This window comes from Homalodisca vitripennis, chromosome X (assembly GCF_021130785.1).
Source record: "Homalodisca vitripennis isolate AUS2020 chromosome X, UT_GWSS_2.1, whole genome shotgun sequence".
Lineage (NCBI taxonomy): Eukaryota > Metazoa > Arthropoda > Insecta > Hemiptera > Cicadellidae > Homalodisca > Homalodisca vitripennis.
In genome coordinates this window covers 92,120,623-92,139,739 of record NC_060215.1, presented here as the reverse complement: position 1 = coordinate 92,139,739, position 19,117 = coordinate 92,120,623, and the positions used below count along the sequence as shown (strand labels likewise).

General features: G+C 33.7%; 1 protein-coding gene across 2 annotated transcripts in view; it reads left to right on the top strand.

Moving 5' to 3' along the window:
* Nucleotides 1–19,117, top strand: part of LOC124369445 (tetratricopeptide repeat protein 28) — a 129,830-nt gene that overhangs the window by 56,082 nt on the left and 54,631 nt on the right. For both annotated transcript variants that reach the window (XM_046827451.1, XM_046827450.1), the window contains exons 9-15: nucleotides 5,616–5,894; nucleotides 9,646–9,874; nucleotides 12,275–12,507; nucleotides 14,766–15,056; nucleotides 15,825–16,159; nucleotides 16,254–16,540; nucleotides 17,411–17,688. In XM_046827451.1, coding sequence (XP_046683407.1) covers nucleotides 5,616–5,894; nucleotides 9,646–9,874; nucleotides 12,275–12,507; nucleotides 14,766–15,056; nucleotides 15,825–16,159; nucleotides 16,254–16,540; nucleotides 17,411–17,688 — 1,932 coding nt within the window. The remainder of the gene's footprint in view (nucleotides 1–5,615; nucleotides 5,895–9,645; nucleotides 9,875–12,274; nucleotides 12,508–14,765; nucleotides 15,057–15,824; nucleotides 16,160–16,253; nucleotides 16,541–17,410; nucleotides 17,689–19,117) is intronic.

The window sequence follows — 19,117 nt, the reverse complement described above, 5'->3', positions numbered from 1 at the left end:
TGCTTGCTTCTTTAGATAATTTAGAATGAACCATATTTTGCTCCAACCTAATTCCATCTACCTAATAAGAACTTGTTAAGAACTGTAGGACATAAACCTGAAAGGTCTTATGTGATAGGCTGCTTTTCCTAAGTTTATGCATCAAATCTGATGATCTTGGAGAAACCAGATAGGTTTGTCGGATCCACCCATCTTATCTACTTAAAAGTTAAAATATAATATCTCCCAAGCACATCTTCCTGATGGCAAATACGACTGGATATCATATATGTGTTCTGTTTAACCCTGTGAATTCCCACAGAACCTACCCTGATCAGTTGACTCAGTCCTATACTCATTGAATCAGTCTAAAGACGGCCATAACCAATTTGAATGCCAACTATTAGTTGTATATTCACTTCACTTATGTCTAGAACACTATTGAGTATGATTTAATAAACGTTATTGTGTATGTCCTTAATCTTAATTGTATTGGAAAATATCCAAATAGCTGGACTTGTACTACTTTCCTGTATTCTCATAATTTTATTTTTTCTCCTGGAACAGAAATCCGAGATGGGGTAGGTAACCAATAGCTAATACAAGTTCAATACTTTCCTTTACCCGAATCTAGAAACTTCAAAGATCATCCTTTCTTACTTGAATTACCTTTCATGAACATTGGCCCACATTTTGAAGCCTGTTGATCTCCTTTATACTTGGTTTTTATTTGGTTTTTGGTTCATTGTTTGAAGTTTGTTTTTGGCAATTGACAGATTGTGAAGGAAACAGGATTTTTCTGGACATTTGCCATTGTGTGAAATACATTAGAATACATTAGAAATACATTAATATAGTGTGAAAGAAAAAAAGGTTAAATTCTCGTTGATCTACCAAATAGGTACGATCTCGCTGAGTGGTCTTGTGTGAATAAGGAAACAAGAAAAAACCAATTTAGTGCTAAAAGAACTAAGCAATGGTTTTGGCAATGTGTCTTTCGTGGAAGCAAGTGTTTGCTACAAAGGACATGCACACGAAGCACGGTATGCATTTCAATGCCAAAGGTAAGGACTGGCTGGCTGGTAAAATTGATGAGGCCGTGAAAAGTTACAGTACTCGACCTCCTTCGGCCCATGGACCCGAGCAGCGCAGGAGAACCCAGTACGGAAGACATGTTACAACCTACTGTCGAAACCTTGACGGGAAATGTGCAGCCTCCTCTTCACGGTCATCGAATAGAAGAACAAACAGACAGCACTCATCCAAACCCCTAACTCTTTTTCATCTTAACATTCAATGTATAAAAAATAAGGTAGATGTTTTAGACTTATTTTTAGATAGCTATGACTGTGATATCCTAACTCTTAATGAACACTGGTTATTTTATGAAGAATCTGATTTATATATACTAAATGGTTATCAATTAGCAAGTATTTACTGTAGAGAGAAACCACTCTGTAGGGGCGGCAGCTCAATCTTTGTAAAGTCGAAAAAATCCAATATAAAACTGTAGATATTAGTAATTTTTGTGTTGTCTTTGTTTTGGAAGCAACAGCTATATATTTAAAGGAGATTGATGTTGTTATAGTTTACCATCTAACCGTACTCCAAAGAGTAGTAATTTTATTTAGTTTCTTTGATTATTTGGAGTCTTTAATGATATATTTAAATAAAAATTTTGCAACTGTGATACTAACAGGTGATTTTTAATGTAGATGTAAGAAAAAGATTCTTCTGAAAAATTTACTTTTTTGAATTTATTAAGATCATTTAATATGTATTGTCATAATTTTTGATACAACTAGAGAAGATGCTTGCCTTGACAATGTTGTTAGTAATTTTAAGCAAAAACAAAGTAAAATGTCAAGTTATCGAACCAAATGTATCTGATCATGCTGGTATATACACAGAGTTTTATGAGTTGCATTTTTCAAATACAGTACCAGACAAAAATATTCTTAAAAGAAAAGTGAGAGATCTGTCTTTTGGTGCCATTGAAGGTTTGAAAACATAGACTGAATCAGACTGACTGATGGCATGCTTACTTTTTTTTCAAACTGTTGACAATGCTTTTGATTTTTTTATACAAATATTAACAAGTTCACTTAAAGAATGCTTGGTCCTGTTAAAGATGTCAAAATCAAAAGTAGAAATAGACCAAAGGTTGACTGGTTTACACCTGAACTATATAAACTTAGAAATATAGTAACAGTGTTTTATGATAGATTCAAGATAAGTAAAGGCACAGAAAATGAAGCTGAACACAAAAAAAATGTATATAGAAATAAAAAAGATGTATAAAAATAGAATTAAGGAAGAAAAACGATTAGCCCACTGACAGATATATTATGAGAGCTCCAAATAAATGTAAAGCTGCTTGGAGTATAATAAAAAAGGAAATTCATTGTAAGAAAGAAAGCGTTGAAGAAATTAATAAAACCTGATGACTTTAATGATTATTTTATAAATATAGTTAGTACTACACATTTGAAGCAAAATAATTTTGACACTGCTATTGAGCTTTTGAGTAATTATTTATCTAGATTTAATAATGCTAGTAAAACATTCCAATTAAATGTAATAACTGAATTTTGAAATTATAAAATATGTATCTAAGTTGAGTGGGTCAAAAAGTGAAGATTATTTTGTGTTTTCTAATAAAATCATCAAGGATATTATACCCTACATAGTAAAAACCATTGACATTTCTATTCAACTGGATGTTATCTGAGGGGATTTTTCCTAAAGCACTGAAATGTTCCAAAGTAGTACCAGTATATAAGAAGGGCAGCAAGGCAGATCCTGCTAGTTACCGTCCCATTTCTTTGGTTCCCATACTGAGTAAGATTTTTGAGTGTTGTTTAAAAGACCAATTGTATGATTTCTTTTCTCAAAACAATTTGCTCTGTAAAGAACAATATGGATTTATAAAAAAATCAAATACTGTGAAAGCAATAGGAAAAATTGTGGAAAACATTTTAAATAATTTTGAGAAAAAGATTATATCATCTGCAACATTGATAGATTTAAGTAAAGCGTTTGACTGTATTAATCATGAGTTGTTGTTAAAAAAGTTGTTTAGTTATGGCATAAAACATAAAGCATTACAATTATATTGTCATCTTATTTTATCTGACAGGAAACAGATGGTTGTCCAGGGGGAGAACAAGTCCAATTTCAGAACAGTGAAATTGGGAGTTCCGCAAGGCTCTGTTTTGGGACCTTTTCTGTTTATTGTTGCAATCAATGATTTTTCATCTAGCCTACCTTGTAATTTGTTTTGTACGCGGATGATACTACTCTTTTAAAACTGTAAATAAAGACTCACAAATCTTAAAATCTGATCAAGAATGTTCATTTAAATTAGCTCTAGAATGGTTTAAAGCAAATGGGTTGGCAGTGAATCATAATAAAACTGAATATTTAACATTATCTCTACACAATAATACTAAATACAGTAATGATTCTGTTAAGTTATTGGGTGTTATCCTAGATAGTAAATTAAGCTGGCAACATCATGTTAATTATTTATGTACTAAACTATCTAGAGTTATATACCTATTATGTAAACTAAGGAATACTGTTACTCAGGAGATGTTGATAACTGCTTATTATGCATTTTTCCACTCCACACTTGAGGTATGGTGTGACTCTTTGTGGGAAACAGTTCCAGTGCCAAAAAAATATTTTTATGGCAAAAAAAAAGCTATTAGGATTTTAAAAAATGTTTCTAAACAAGAATCTTGTTCACCTTTTTTTAAAGAACTTCAAATTATGGACCTTGCCCAAGTTTATACATCTACTGCTCATTACTTGATGTAAAAGAAAATTTGAATAGTTTCATAAATAGACAAGATGTTCATACACACTGCACAAGAAAAAAGTATTTACTCGATCTACCCCCAAGTCAGACTCGAAAAAGACCAAAAACAGCCAGATATTTTTCAGTATAAAATTATTTTAATAAATTACCAGAGAAGGCATGGAATGTTACACTTAATAATTTTAAAGTTACCATGCAAAGTGGCTGAAAAAATAAAGCTTTTTTACACTGTTGAAGATTACCTCATTAAGTTTTTTAATCCATTGTTAATTTAAGATTAGGATTGTTAGCAACATAATGTATAGATTTTTTTAAATTATTTAATTGTAATTTTATTGTTTTTATTTACATTTATATTATTGTTATTTAGTTCTAGCTGGCAATACTGTATTTTGTCCTATAACTGTGCCTAGACTAAAGATTAGATTAAAGTAGGCTATATAATATGTTGACTTTGTCTATTGCATAATATGTATTGTGCTTAATGACAATAAAATATCTTGAATCTTGAATTGTTCAGTGATACAAAAAATCAGTAACACTACATTTTGAGATCTGCATTCTGATTTCTTCCTCAGGTGAATATTCACCTGATAGTTTGTATCACTGAACGATGGCAAATGTCCAGAAAACTTTGGTTTTTGGTGTCACAATTTTATTTGCCTAAGTGGTGTAGGATTGAAAGTCACTCTAAGAAGCACCCCACTTTCTCAGAGAAGGCTAGATTACAGTTGGGGGTTATCTGGTATCATAATTTGCGCACATGATCAAGTTATCATTTAACCATGCAGTCCTTAACAATTGATTTTCCAATTTGGCTTGAAAAGTTTAAAGAGGGCAGATAGAGATAGAGCCTTCAGAGATAGATGGTCCTTTATTAGAGAGAATATGGGACTATAAGAAAATTTAGTTGATAGTTCAGCTCGCTGTGTTTGGGAAGATTCCTAAAAGTGTGGAAAGTCTGAGTGGTGTAAGGTTGGGTTGTTTCCAAAATTAATGAATGTTTACAACAATACAGCTCTTTGAAGATTAAAACATACTAATTAGGTATTATACGCAGGAGCATGAAGACTCTTCTGATTCCTGAACACAAGCTTCCATGTAGTAGAAACTTATTAATAATAAAATAACAGTGTTTGACATGGAATGGTAGGAGCAGAAAAATGCCGACACATCATTTAGAAAGATACATGATCAACAAAGCGCAATAGATCACAGCTTAAAAAAAGGCAGAAATCAAAATAGTTGACAATCATGTTTAACTATAGAATTGTCAGTGACTATAACAGGCCGGGACTGGAGAACTGTCTAGCTGTGTAGGTCTAGCTTCCTAGTTCTAGTTCTTTTTCTGAGAATAAGTAAAATAAAAAACTGTCTTTAGGAACTGTCACGTGGCTAGTTTTAAATGTTCACGTGAATAGCATTGAGACAGTAAGTGAAATTGTGAAGAAAGAAAATATGAGATAATCATAATCCATAGAAATATTTGAAATCTAAATCAAGCATCTCTGAGGAGTAATTGGCTTGACCTTATTACATATTACATAATTTTTTATTCCATAGAAATGAGTTAATTTAGTTGATTGAGTTGATTTAAAATGTTTAGTTGGGTGTTCACTGTAGTCATATTGTTACCGGTTTGCTTGAATAAAACACTCAGCGATTATTGAATCACAGCACCCATCCATCACCAGGAGGCGAGGAATGATTTCCTTCACTATTCAATTTGTTAAATAGAATATTTGGTTGAAATCCTTAGTTGAATTACTGTGTAGTGCAATGTAAAATAATGAATAATATCTTCTTTCCTCAGGCCATTAAATATCATAAACAAGAGCTAACAATATCAAAAGAAGTAAAGGACCGGAGTTCAGAAGCCTCAACTCATGGCAATCTAGCAGTCGCATACCAAGCACTGGGAGCACACGAAATGGCTCTGCTGCACTATCGCGCACATCTTAACATTGCACGAGAACTCAAGGACACAGCAGGTGAGGCGTGTGCTCTACTCAACCTTGGCAACTGCCTCAGTTCTCGTGCCGAATTTGCCCAAGCAGTGCCATACTACGAGAATTACCTTATGCTCTCTCAGGTACGATTAATTTTGTAAATAGTGCCTATATCTTTTTAACTCATACATTTTTTTAAAGCTCTAGCTATATATGATTATGAAATTAAGTATACATTAAGCCCTCATCATGGAGGCTAATTAGGTATGGTGAAATGTTTTCCCATGTTTAAGTTGAAAAAGCATCATTTTCTGACTATTTTTAGCCTTACTAACTATATCAGTTACTAGGACTTCTTATTCAAGAACTCTTCAGCTCAATTAAATTCTCTGTACGATTTCCCTCAAATCTTTGATAAATGTAACATAAACATTTTTATTAGCACCTAGAACTGATATTTGTTGTTTTTATGCTGCCTTAATAGTTGAATTGAACTGTTTAATTTTAATTAGAAAGAACTAAAAAACTTCAGTGACATAGACATACTTCAATAAATTAAATTTTAGGTTGTTTTTATGTATAAGCAATTATTTATTTATATCTTTAAAAAAATACATGCTGCAATTTGGTGATGTGCAACCTCTCGCAAAGTGCATATTTTACTTTACATAGTACAGTACAGTACGCGCGCTGAAGGTTCGGCCCTGTCGTTGCCCTACTAACCAAATAAAAACATTGACCCTCCAATGATCCGTCACGGACGGCAATGTTTAATTCTCGCTCGACAATCAACTTATGGTTAGACCAACTTCCTGTACAAATAAAATTCTGAAACTTCGCAGATCTATTTTCCTATTTATGCCAATGCTAATGGATGTATTAAGTTTCAATGTCTTATTACTTTTCTTCAATAAAATATATTTTAAAATTAACTGTGCCAAAATTGTGATACAAAAAAGTTTGTATGTGAGGATTTTTTTTATTATTTGGTCAGGAAACTTTCACCAGCGGGAAAGTTTTTCTGAATGAACTGAAGTTAATTTTAGATTTAACTTTTTTCAGATACATAGTTTAGGTTAGCCGTAACTTAGTCTGAAGTGGAATGTATCACCGACACCGCTGCCCTACAGTTTATGGCCCATTCACGTAAATGCAACACGGCAATACCATTTGAAAGTTTAACATTGAATCACTTTGCAATAGTTTTTTTCTGAAAAAAAAAAAAAAACACTTTAGGCCATAGTGGTGATCTGTGATAAACTAAAAGTTTTAAACTTTCATGAAATTATGTTGAATTTCATTGTATTATATTCGATTAGAAAGTGTTTTGGGGTGTATTGTTTATAAACTAATTTTATGACAGATGAATGAATACGAAACACTGTTGTATAAAGAATCGTGTTTATGAAACACTTAATTATTAATTATGTGGCATGACAATAAATGATTTTTTTAGCATTTCTACGAATACACTATACATAGAGGCATTGGTTATATATGGATTAAACCGTATTACATTGTAGCATTCAATTCCAAATTCGAATACTACCTTAGCAATACATTGTATATTAATTGACTTTCTGACAGATAATAAATAAAATGTCATAAATCTATTAGTGATTAAAAATCGTAAAATTACTAAACGTCTAACAATACAAATTAAGAATTTAAATTCTCAACGCATAAATGTAGAATCCGTTATTTTAAAATCGGCGTGGTAAAGAGTATTTTTCCTAGATTTTACTTTGTTTACTAAGCTGTTCTTACCTATAATAGAGTTGCCAATGGCGAATTATTTCCATTTTCACCACCCGTTTCCGATTCTTCGCTGGCATCCTGTTCACTGTTGCTGCCGTCAGATGAGTCATTTAAACTAATAATATATCTCTCTGTTGTATCATCAATTAAATGTTCCTTTTCATAATATTCATCTTCAAATTTACAACTTTCTTACACACCTTTCCCCAGTCTTCTTTTGTTATTGAGTCTATCTTCTCTTTGCATAACGCTATGGTATTTTTAATGTTATGTACAACATTTTTTTGACCTACATAATTTTTTATTATTCCCCAAATATTCTCAATCGGATTTAGATCTGGATGGTACGGAGGAAGGCGAACCACGCTGTGTCCGTGGTTTTCTAACAAATCGTCAAATGCAAATCTTTTAAATACAGCCTTATGTTGTTTTACTAAACTGTACAATTCGGGTTTAAGTGACACTGCATCAAACTGCAGTCCATGATCTTGTAGCCACTTGATCATTTCTGCTTTTTTGGAACCTGAATTAGGTGCTTTATTAACTTGGACGTTATGATAGGTGGCATTATCAATAATTATTAGAGAGTTAACTGGTAAGTTTGGAATGAGCTGAGTTCTTGTCCATGTCATGAAGTTCGCATGGTTCATCTGATCATGATAATCTCCTTCGCTCGTTTCCCCGCTTTCCAGATTAAGCAAGCTCCAGGAATAAACCCCATTTCACCCCCTGCGTGTAGTATTATGGCCCTCTCGCCTGTACTTATTTTCTTTTTAAAACCTTGAAGACTGGCGTCACTCCATCCATTTTCAGTCACATGAGATGATAATACTATATACTTTCATCAATGTAAACAATAGGAGAGTTCTCTGCTCGCGCTTGTTTTATACTTCGTAAATAGTTTATACGTTTCATTCTTATGTCACTAGCTTCAATCAAAATTTGCCACCGAAAACCTAATGATGCTAATATTTTTCGGAGGCTAGTTAAACCCCCTTCATAGTTTTTTATTCAGCTTGTTTTTTAACAATTGAAGAGTTGGCAGACAACTATCAGTTTTATAAAATTCATGGATGGTTCTTCGAACAACACATTTATCAAAGTCGTCTAGTTCTACTATTTTCTTTTTTGTATTTTTTAGGAGTAGTGAACGAACACTCCCCTTCAGTGGAAGAATCCATAATTTTTTTTTTCACGGCGAATCTCCTTAATAGTGTCTTTGAAACACCACAAGCCGGCAGTTTTTTCTAAACATTTATTTATAGGGATTCGTTCATCATTAGATAGTTTCGACTCATTTGCCATGAACTCACTAACCCTCCATATAATTTCTCGAGCCTGGCTTTTCGTAGTTTTTCCACGAGCCACTTTGGAAACGTATCGGGCCATTATACCGACTGAGATGATGGATCAAAATAAAACTTGTAATATAACCTTAGTAGCAAGGATAATATTAAATAATTTGTTACGCCCTACAACTACCAAAATTCACTAACCTCACTACTAACAAAACTAATGAATTGTGTATAACGCACTTAAACCACTTGTCCACTTCTAACAACAGTGAATACTTGACTGTGAGGGAAACGGGACAATAAATATTCAGACTGCAGCGGGCCAAACATTGGCGGATGTCTGCAGAACAGTTGTTATATCGGGCAATCCACCCGTCCCCCGCCTAGGTCCGCTCGGTTGACTCGGAGCCGAACCTTCAGCGCGCGTACTGTAGGTACTTGTAGTGTATTTTTTAATGACAGAGTTTTATATTCAATTATTTAAATTGGTATGTTCTGAGAGATAGTTGTTTTCTAAGAATTCACAGTTTTTTTAATGATTTCCCATTGAAAGTAAAATAGAATAATACAAAAATGAAACATTATCAAACGGCATTTGCACATCATTCATGTTCAGAAAGTGGATGTGATCTCTTATGTGTTAACTCTGTGAAGGATTAGAAATAAACCGATATGTAATATATGGTTATACATCACTTTTTGTTAAATCCCATGTCTGTAAGAATTGAAATTTGATGTCATCATTCATTTTACTGTAACATGATCTTTTGTAACTTTCGTTGTTGCTTTAGCCTTTCTCCAGGTTTTGTCTATCACTGAAATGGTCTGTTGAATGTTGTAGGAACTGCATGATGTGGAAGGAGAGGCAAAAGCTTGTCATTTTTTGGGGTATGCTCACTACTGCCTGGGAAACTTCCGGGAGGCAGTACGCTATTATGACCAGGACTTGGCCTTAGCTAAGGACCTACAGGATAAGATGAACATGGGCCGAGCGTACTGCAACCTGGGACTGGCCCATCTGGCACTTGGCAATCTCGAGACTGCCTTGGAGTGCCAGAAATACTTTTTAGGTATTTACTCTTTACAAAACAATCATTCTCATTATTCAAAGATTTGCTATGATGTGTAAATCAAAATCCAGTCAATAATAATTGTATCTTTTGATTTTTAAAAGTTATAAATAAATAAATAACAATTTTACTGTCATTAAGCTTTACATTCAAACAATAGACAAAGTCAGATCTGCTATATTATATTATATTAATAACTTAGGACAGAGCCAGCATACAATAAAATCCAGATAATCTGAAAAAAGCTCTAAAAAGCAAACAAAATAATTTGGACGAACTATCGTAACTAAAGCAATGAGTCAGTATATAAATTAATCTAACATAACAAACATCTTAGAAAATATCACACTGACAGTTCTTTGGATTCAAAGAATTCCTAAATAGAATAAAATGGTAAATTAACCAAAAGCCCATACAACTTATTCTTGAATAAAGCTATAGGTAGTTCTGCTATTTCTGAAGGGAGTTTGTTGAACATTTTCACACCTAGTACCTTATAACTTTTTGAGTTTTTGACAGTCTATTAAAAGGGGTATCAATACATTTATTATTTCTTGTGGGTGTCCTGTCGTAATTGATGGGTGGATAAGTCACTCTTTTTAAATAGTAGCATGTACAAAATGTAATGGTTTATGACAGTTTAACCCTCTCCCGTTCGCATTGTTTCCAGGCGCTCACGGTGTTTGTAACCTCAATTAATTCGCTCTGCCGGTCGCGCTCGGTCAAAATACGCAGCGCCTCAACTTACATACGTTCTGTCATTGTAATTAACTATAATTATATATATTCATTATTTTACTATATATTGGTTCAATGAAGTTGATTGTACGAGACCAGGGGGGCACACGGACAGCTGGGCGCCGGGTTGTTTGTTGCGCAGTTACTTGGTGAAGGTCATTGTCTGGCTCGCCGTCACTGCCCCTGCCACTGTGATCACTCCGAACTACATCCTCAATGCCACCAACCACTTCACAAAGCTCTGGTACATCACTACACTCACTTGAATCGTCGCAATCACTACTAATAACGAGATCGATTTCACTGTCACGAAGTGTACGACTACAACCCGCCATTGTTTCCACACAACTAATATAAATAGCAAAATAATGGAATAAATCTACTGTAAAAGTAAAGTAAATGGTCTCCTGATAGCAAACAACCCGTAGTAGTACAAACTATTGCTACTCGAGAGCAGCACTTATCGGCTCTAGTAGATAAAGCAGTGCGTGCCGATCTGTGCAGTTTAGGCTGCAGTGGCTATGTCGTGGCCGTGCCGATTCATGCCTTGCGAGCGGGAGAGGGTTAAAATTGTAATTTTTTAATAGATGTTTGTAATGATCCAATTGTGAGAATCTGTAATGTCTAATCATCCAATTACAGTAATTTGTGATTACTCTAACAACTATTTTGTAGTAGCATTATCCTACTAATTTGATTACTGTTACCCCAGAGTAAGATATGACAAGTGATTATGCTTTGAAAGAAAGCAAAATAAGCAGATTGTACGTAGTGAAAATGTAACTCGAGACAATTTAGCTGAAATGTATTATTAGATTACCAAGAAAGTTTTTGATCAATATATACACCCAAAATCTTAACACTTTCTACACTAAATTGTTCTGGAAAACCTCTGAAGCTAAATTATATCGCTTGGGTTTTACTATAATTCATTAAGAACCCATTTGCCTTAAACCAAGTTGATAACATCGACAGAGTTATGTGTCAAATGTTGAAGAGTGTCAAATATTGAAAAACATTCTGTCGTCGGCATAAACTATTGTGACTGCTTCAAACTAACGGTAGATCAACGTCCATAAGCTTGCCCAGATTTAAGTGACACGTAGGTTTTTGCTGTACCCAGTATAGGTCTGTTGCTTTTAATATTTTTACTTTTAATTACTTTAAAAAGTACTTTTACTTTTAAGTTGAACTACATGTTGAAAGGTTCAGTTTATGTTTGGAAATGATGTAGGCATTCAGTGAGAGGTTAAGTTCTAAATTTAAACATTAGAACCTTCAAGCAATTGGTAAAACACTATTTTTATCAAGTTAAGCCACTGTAAAATACACTCAAATTTATTCATGGCAGACATTTTTTTGCAATCATTATTGTACTTTTTCTTCCTATGTTAATAAATAAATAATAATGAACAACTCATCAAACATTGAAGACTAAAAGACAACTGAATATATGAATACAATGACACGAGGATGGCATGCTGTTTATTTAGTAACACCATTTAAGTAGACACAATTAATGGTTAGATAATGCCAGTACAGGACTGATTGCTGAGACACTGGTCATAGTTTCGGAAATGTTTCATGGTTGTGGATTAAAATAGATAGGTTTTGAGAGCTATAAAAAATTGTTAATAATGAGTACTCCTGGTCGATTTGCAGCTATAGCACACATGACAAAGCACCTGCCTGGCAAGTTTCGAGCACTCGGAAACATTGGTGATGTACTCATCAAGATGGGTGATGTAGAGGAGGCTCTCAAGATGTACCAGAGGCAGTTGTCATTCGCGCGACAAGGCCGAGATAGAGGTCTGGAGGCTACAGCCTATGGAGCTCTTGGCCTTGGAAATCGGCTGTTGAGGTGTTTCGACAAAGCATTAGGTTACCATACACAGGTGAGTTCTATGGTCATATAAACTTTAAGTGTTTAGGATTTGGTTTCTTAATGTATATATATATATATATAGTGCTTTCCTGCATACACCACATTATAATAAAAGTTGTTCTGTTTACACCAAACTCAGTTTTAAAGCTTCAATTGCATTGAATTTATTATTAACTAAATATTTCATTAGAGCCTCACCAAGTGAACATGATATCTGTGAGGACACAGTGTTCAAGAAAAATGTTTATTTATATTTTCATTATGTTTTAAATTATTGAGAATGTTTACAACATTGAGTGGCCATGATATGTTATAATTACTAAATAAATATTTAACAATGACTAAGTTTTCCAAAAGAAATGAATAGCAATTTTGCTATTGATTTCTTTATAAACTGTATTTACAGACTATAAAGATATCAGCAATAATAAAATCTAAATTAAATAACAATAATGTAAAACAAGAACAATAATAGTAACAAATAACATAATACAAACTATGACACAATACTACACTAAAATTTGAAAAGCAGTGTACAAAACATGTATAAATTAGTAATAAGTAAGAAATAATAGGAACTTCAGCAAGAAATACAATAAATAACATGAATGTAATAAACAACAAGTGCAAAATGTATGGCTATATGTCTGTTTAAATGATTCTAAAAATTAACTTGTGTAGCACTTTGCAAGTGTTAAAAAAATACAGATATTGAGACATCGCAAAATTATCCAAATTGAACAGGAGTTTTCCTTTTGGTGCTTTATAAAGCTATCCGAAGTTCTGGGTCGTTATACTGTACAGGTAATAAATGCTATCATTTGATGCCAGCCTGCGGGAAAAATCACTCTCAATTCTTTATGACAGATGTGGCACTTCCAGTTTTAACCCTTTCCTATCTAACTATTCTAATTTTAACTTAGTTTGTAATTATGTATTAGGTTAGTTCTTTACCTGAAGAAGAGATCAGATTGCAGATCTCGAAACGTAGTGTTACTGTTTTCTTGTTTCACTGAACGATGGCAAATGTCCGGAAAAATCCTGTTTCCTCCCTTTCCTATCCTTTGTTAGAGGTCTCTCAATATCATGAAATTGTCTGTACTATCCTTCGTTGGCGCTATCCACCATGACTTTTTCACTATATGTCAAACTAATAGCTAGTGTCTACATAGTTTACAATTATCATCATAAACTGTAAAACTACTATTTCACAATGGCTGTTTGTGTTTTATTTGTAATTCAATATAGAGATGTTGGTGTGCATTGTTTGTTTATGTCTGCATATATGGTGTGAGCTAAGCCTCTGTTTATGATGCTAAATGTAAATGTCAACAAAGGATTGTGCCATATAGTCATAGATCAGCAAGGACGAAAAAAATTTTGGTAGATATTTTGTGTTTTGTTCCTAAAAAGTGTATTTAATGTAATACAACTATGTATAATAGCATATCCTGTTGCAACTGTTACAACTAGTACTACAATAAATACAATGTAATTAATTTCATACCATTCCTCTTATTTATGATCTAATTTTATACACAGTATTGTAATATTGTACTTACTGTACAAATTGCATTTGAAAGGGTTAATATTCTTGTACCTTTTGCATTTTATTTTCTTCGATATTAAAAAGTGTTGGAAAATGTGTTTAATGTATTGATTTATGTACTATAGAATATATAATCAAATTAGAGATTTGGTGTGTTATTCCTGTAAATAAATAACATAAATAAATACATTGTATAAATACCACTCTAACATATTACAAAAATTTTATATTTAGTATAAAAAGCTGTATATTTTATAACCAATGCAAGTCGTTCTGATGTCTCATGTAGAGTTTTAATAATCAGCAACATTTTTATTATATGTTGTATCCTGAATTTAAATGTGGCTTCTTATTTAACACTTATTTTTTTAAGAGTCAATTATACTGATGGCTATTTTGAGTTTAGCCTCATAAAAACAATTTAAAATCTCTATTACTTTTATTTGCTCACTCTTGGTGATGGATTATGGAAGATATTAGTTTTTTAAATGTTATGATTACTATGCTTTTTTTGTAATTAAAAACAACTCAAAGGGTTGTACTTTCTTTTTAAAATGAACTTTACAAGAAACTCTCCAAAAACATTAGACTAACTTTTCTAAGAATCCCAAATACAAGAATGGCTATAACTAATGTATTTGCAATTATACTCAAACTCTAAGCACATCTTTAAATATGATTTGAAGTTTATTGATTTTGGGCTGATTTGTTGGATGTAGGAGCTGACAGTACGGCAAGAGATGGGAGACTTGAAGGGTGAATGTCGTGCCCATGGACATTTAGGGGCAGTCCACATGTCACTTGGGAACTACACTAACGCCATCAAATGTTACCAAGAGCAACTAGAGCGAGCCAAAGAACTGAGGGAGAGTGCAGTGGAGGCACAGGCATTTGGTAACCTGGGCATCGCCAGGCTAAACATGGGTCACTATGAGGACGCTATAGGTTATCTAGAGCAGCAGCTGGCCACCCTGGAGCAGCTGTCCACTCCTACCGCACTCATGGACAAGGTTAGGGTTGAACACTCAACTTAATATAAGAAAAAAATAAAACTGTAAGAAGCAATATCCTATTGCCAAATTACCAGTAGAGCTAAAATCATCAGGGTCAAAACAGGTGCAGGAAGTTTCTATGCAGATAAAAAAATTAATTTTGCTTTCTGAATCTTTAAAAATATTTGACAATGTTAGTGATTTACAGCCATTAAAGTCATGTGATATTTTGCTACATGTCAAAATATATTAACAATTAGCTACACTGTCTTTTATTAAAAACATACGTAGATAATTTAAGAATTCAAAAACATTATCAGAGTTTACAATTGCACGTTTGCTTCATATTTGGGTTTTTAGAAGCTTAGAATTAAACATATAAATTTAATTACAAGATACAAATTGATTATATAATTTCTGGAGTAAAAGAATATGATTGTTTCAAGTATTGAAATTCAATCAGTTTATTATTCCTTGTGTTATACACATTAGAACCAATATTGTCTTTTAAATGGTGTGAATCATTTACAACATATATGATAGGATCAGGCAAGTATGATTAATTAATGCTTGGATTTCTAACTCTGAAAATAGTTCTTTCAGTGTTTCCCTTAACTTGCTTTAGTCTATCTTTGTGTGTTAACACTCAAATATCACAGGCAAAGCATAGTATATGTAGTAATATATAATATATTATGTCAATCAAGAACACAAGTACATTATATTTGTATTGCAAGGATTATTTTATGGAAGAGATCATTGACAATTGAATTATTTTTACTGTAGGGTCGAGCATTTGGAAATTTAGGAGATTGTTACGATGCTTTGGGAGACCTGGAAGAGGCTGTGAAATGCCATGAACAGCATTTGGCAATTGGACTAAAACTGAAGAGTTCTCGAGACCTAGAACGAGCCTATCGGGGCCTTGGTCACTCCCACAAGCGCTTGGGTAACCTACAGCAAGCTTTGGTGTGTTTTGAGAAGAGGCTAGTGGTTGCTCATGAGCTAAATAATCCGGAGGCAAAGGCTTCAGCTTACGGAGAGTTGGGACATATCCATACCACTCTTGGAAACTATGAACAAGCTATTTCCTGTTTAGAGCATCAGCTCACCATAGCTAGGTAGGTAGATGTGTAATTTATCATTTGCTACTGCATGCATTCAGTTCTAAACCTTCAGTATAAAAAATGGTATGAATTTTATGATGTGCTAAAGGGAGCTGAAGGACAAAGTGGCAGAGGCTGATGCTGCCTGTGGGCTGGGACAGGTGTACCAACAGATGGGAGAATACTCCACTGCTCTGAGGTACCATCAAGCGGATCTAGACATCGCAGAAGAGCTGAGCCTAGCAGCCCTGCAGGGGAGGGCCTGTGGCAACCTGGGCAGTGTCCACGAGTCCTTGGGGAACCTCGACGAGGCTGTCAGGTACCAGGAACAGCACTTGTCTGTGGCAGCTCAGACCAATGACAAGCTCGCCAAAACTGTGGCATTCAGTAGTCTCGGTAAGCTTTGAATATTCATCAATTTACATATTATAATAATGCAATTTTATATGAATGATTTAAAGCAAGTATGTAATGAGAACTGAGTTATTTAAGAGACTTAAATTATGATTGAATAGCATAGTCATCCTAAGTTTAAAAATTACTTGTAAAAAAGTGCAGACATTCTAATTTTGCTTGCCTCTAATATAAAAACAAAAAAATAACCCAATGTAAACTATATGTACCATTTTAATATTAATTAATTTTATTCCATTTTGTTTATACTTTAGTATTAACTTGGCATAAATCTTTACCAAAAAGTATCGATCTCTGATAGAGATAAGAACATATGTTTTAATTTAATTTGTTCTTGGAATTTCCATAATGGAAACTGATTTAAAATATTCTTTTCCTTTTTATTAACCAATTTTCAATGTTGCATTTGGTTTGGATAGCTGCTTGCACACGAAAAACGAATTCATGAACAAGTCCATTATTACTTGTATAATTGTAATTGATGTTTTTTCAAGATCATTTCTATCTTATAAATTTGCATATTCTTTGAGAAGTAGTCAGATGTGCCATGTACATCAGATGTATGTACAATCATTCATTCCACATTGAGCTGCACCTCTGTTGATAAATGATAGTTCATACAGTGTCGAGTCAGGCTACTTAAAGACACACGTGTAGTACGAACCTCAGGGTATTCATAAAGGTACTGCAGTTGTTCATTTGATATTGTATTGCACTGTGTTATGTATCTTGGTAACATGCTTACCACTACGTTATTTCTCATGGGTTATACCATGATCTGACTCGGTTAAATTATTAGCTGATGAGAACTTGATAAAGCTTTAAGTTTTTTAAAATTATGAATTTGAATAGGTCGTATTCACCATGCTCTGGGAAACACAAGTCAGGCTGTGGCATACCTCCAGCAAGGGCTGGCTATTGCTGAGATGGTGGGGCGGCGTGAGGAGGAGGCTAGGATCAGGCATCGGCTGGGGCTGGCGCTGTGGGGTAACGGGCAGCTGGAACTGGCGCAGGCTCAGCTGGAGCAGGCAGCCCATCTTCTGGAATCCATCCGCAGAGAGACCAGGGGCTCCAGTGACTACAAGCTCTCACTTTTCGACCTGCAAACTGCCTCCTACCAGGCTCTACAGGTACTCCTTCCATGCTATTACAATACATTAACTTCTTTCCATCGGCCACATCAGTCACAAAACATACCAGATGTGGCTTCTGTTTGATATATGTCCTTTGAGCTGTTTTTTGTTTAGAGTGTACTTAAGGGATTGTGAATAAAATAATAAAAGTTGAATAAAAGTACCTCAAATCTTAAAACTTTGAAATAAAACTTTAATTGAATTCTATTTTTATAAATTTAGAGAGTGACTGAGTTCTTCTCACTTACTACCTAAAGCTTTAGCCTCAAAGTTAAAATCTTCTTTGAGCTTTTCATAATTGAAATTAACAAAAAATATTTGCCCTAAAAGAACTGGCACATTATTTTTAAGCTCTAAAAGATTGTTATATTCGCTTTCAACCCCTTAATGGCTTTTGCTGAGTTAATTTGTCATTGATTTATGACTAAAAAACGGCCACTGATGAGTTAATCTGTCGTGCAACAATGAACTATTCTATATTTATCTGTGATGGGTGGCGATTTGACTTGCGGGAAAACCGCATAATAAACAACAGTATACTTATTTTCCACTAGATTGTTTGGGCATGCTGATTGGCTTACATTGAGATTGCTTGAAACATAATGTGCACCGAGAATCCCATTATCAGTGCAGTGATTACAATGTAGGATTGTAAAGAGCTCCTTGCTTTAAGGTTTCCCATACCAAAGTAGCTTAAAACCGGCATTCACAAACAAGTGTTTATAAAATATTTGTAAATAATTGACATAATGTGTAAAAAAGTGCTGTACATTGATATTCATTCATTTGAAAGATGTGAAATCAAAAACAAAATAAAGGTGTATTTTGAAAATTTTTAGCTTAAAAATTATTTTTTGTTTTGTTTCGTACTTAATATTGTGACTCAAAACTTATATGTAATACAAAAATTTAGCATTCATTAACCCTTTGAGTAGTACGGGAAACTCCTTCAAAATAGTAATGACGTTCCAGAACGTCAAATTAAAAACAAGCCAAAAGGAGTAGTCACGTTCCAGAACGTCATTTATTGTTTGTTACAAAATTGATTTTTTTCTTTTGTTTTTGTTTTATTTGCATCCATTTAGAACCATATAGTTATTTAAAACTAATTTTAAACTAAACCATAGTTGGTAGTGTAATTTTTGAGGCAGAATAATCGGCAAATAAGACATTATTATCAACAATCTTATTTCTCGAGCGGACAGGCCGCATACGCCATCTATTAGAAACAACAACTACTCTTGATGGTCAAGCAAGGAAAGCTCAAAAGCGGTGTTATGTATGCTACAACACAACCACCTGTGAAAAGAAGAGGAAGGATACCACATTTCACTGCCCAGACTGCAATGTAGCATTGTGTATTTACCCTTGTTTTGAGGAATTTCACACACACACAAATTTGTAAATCACAAAAAAATGCAAACAT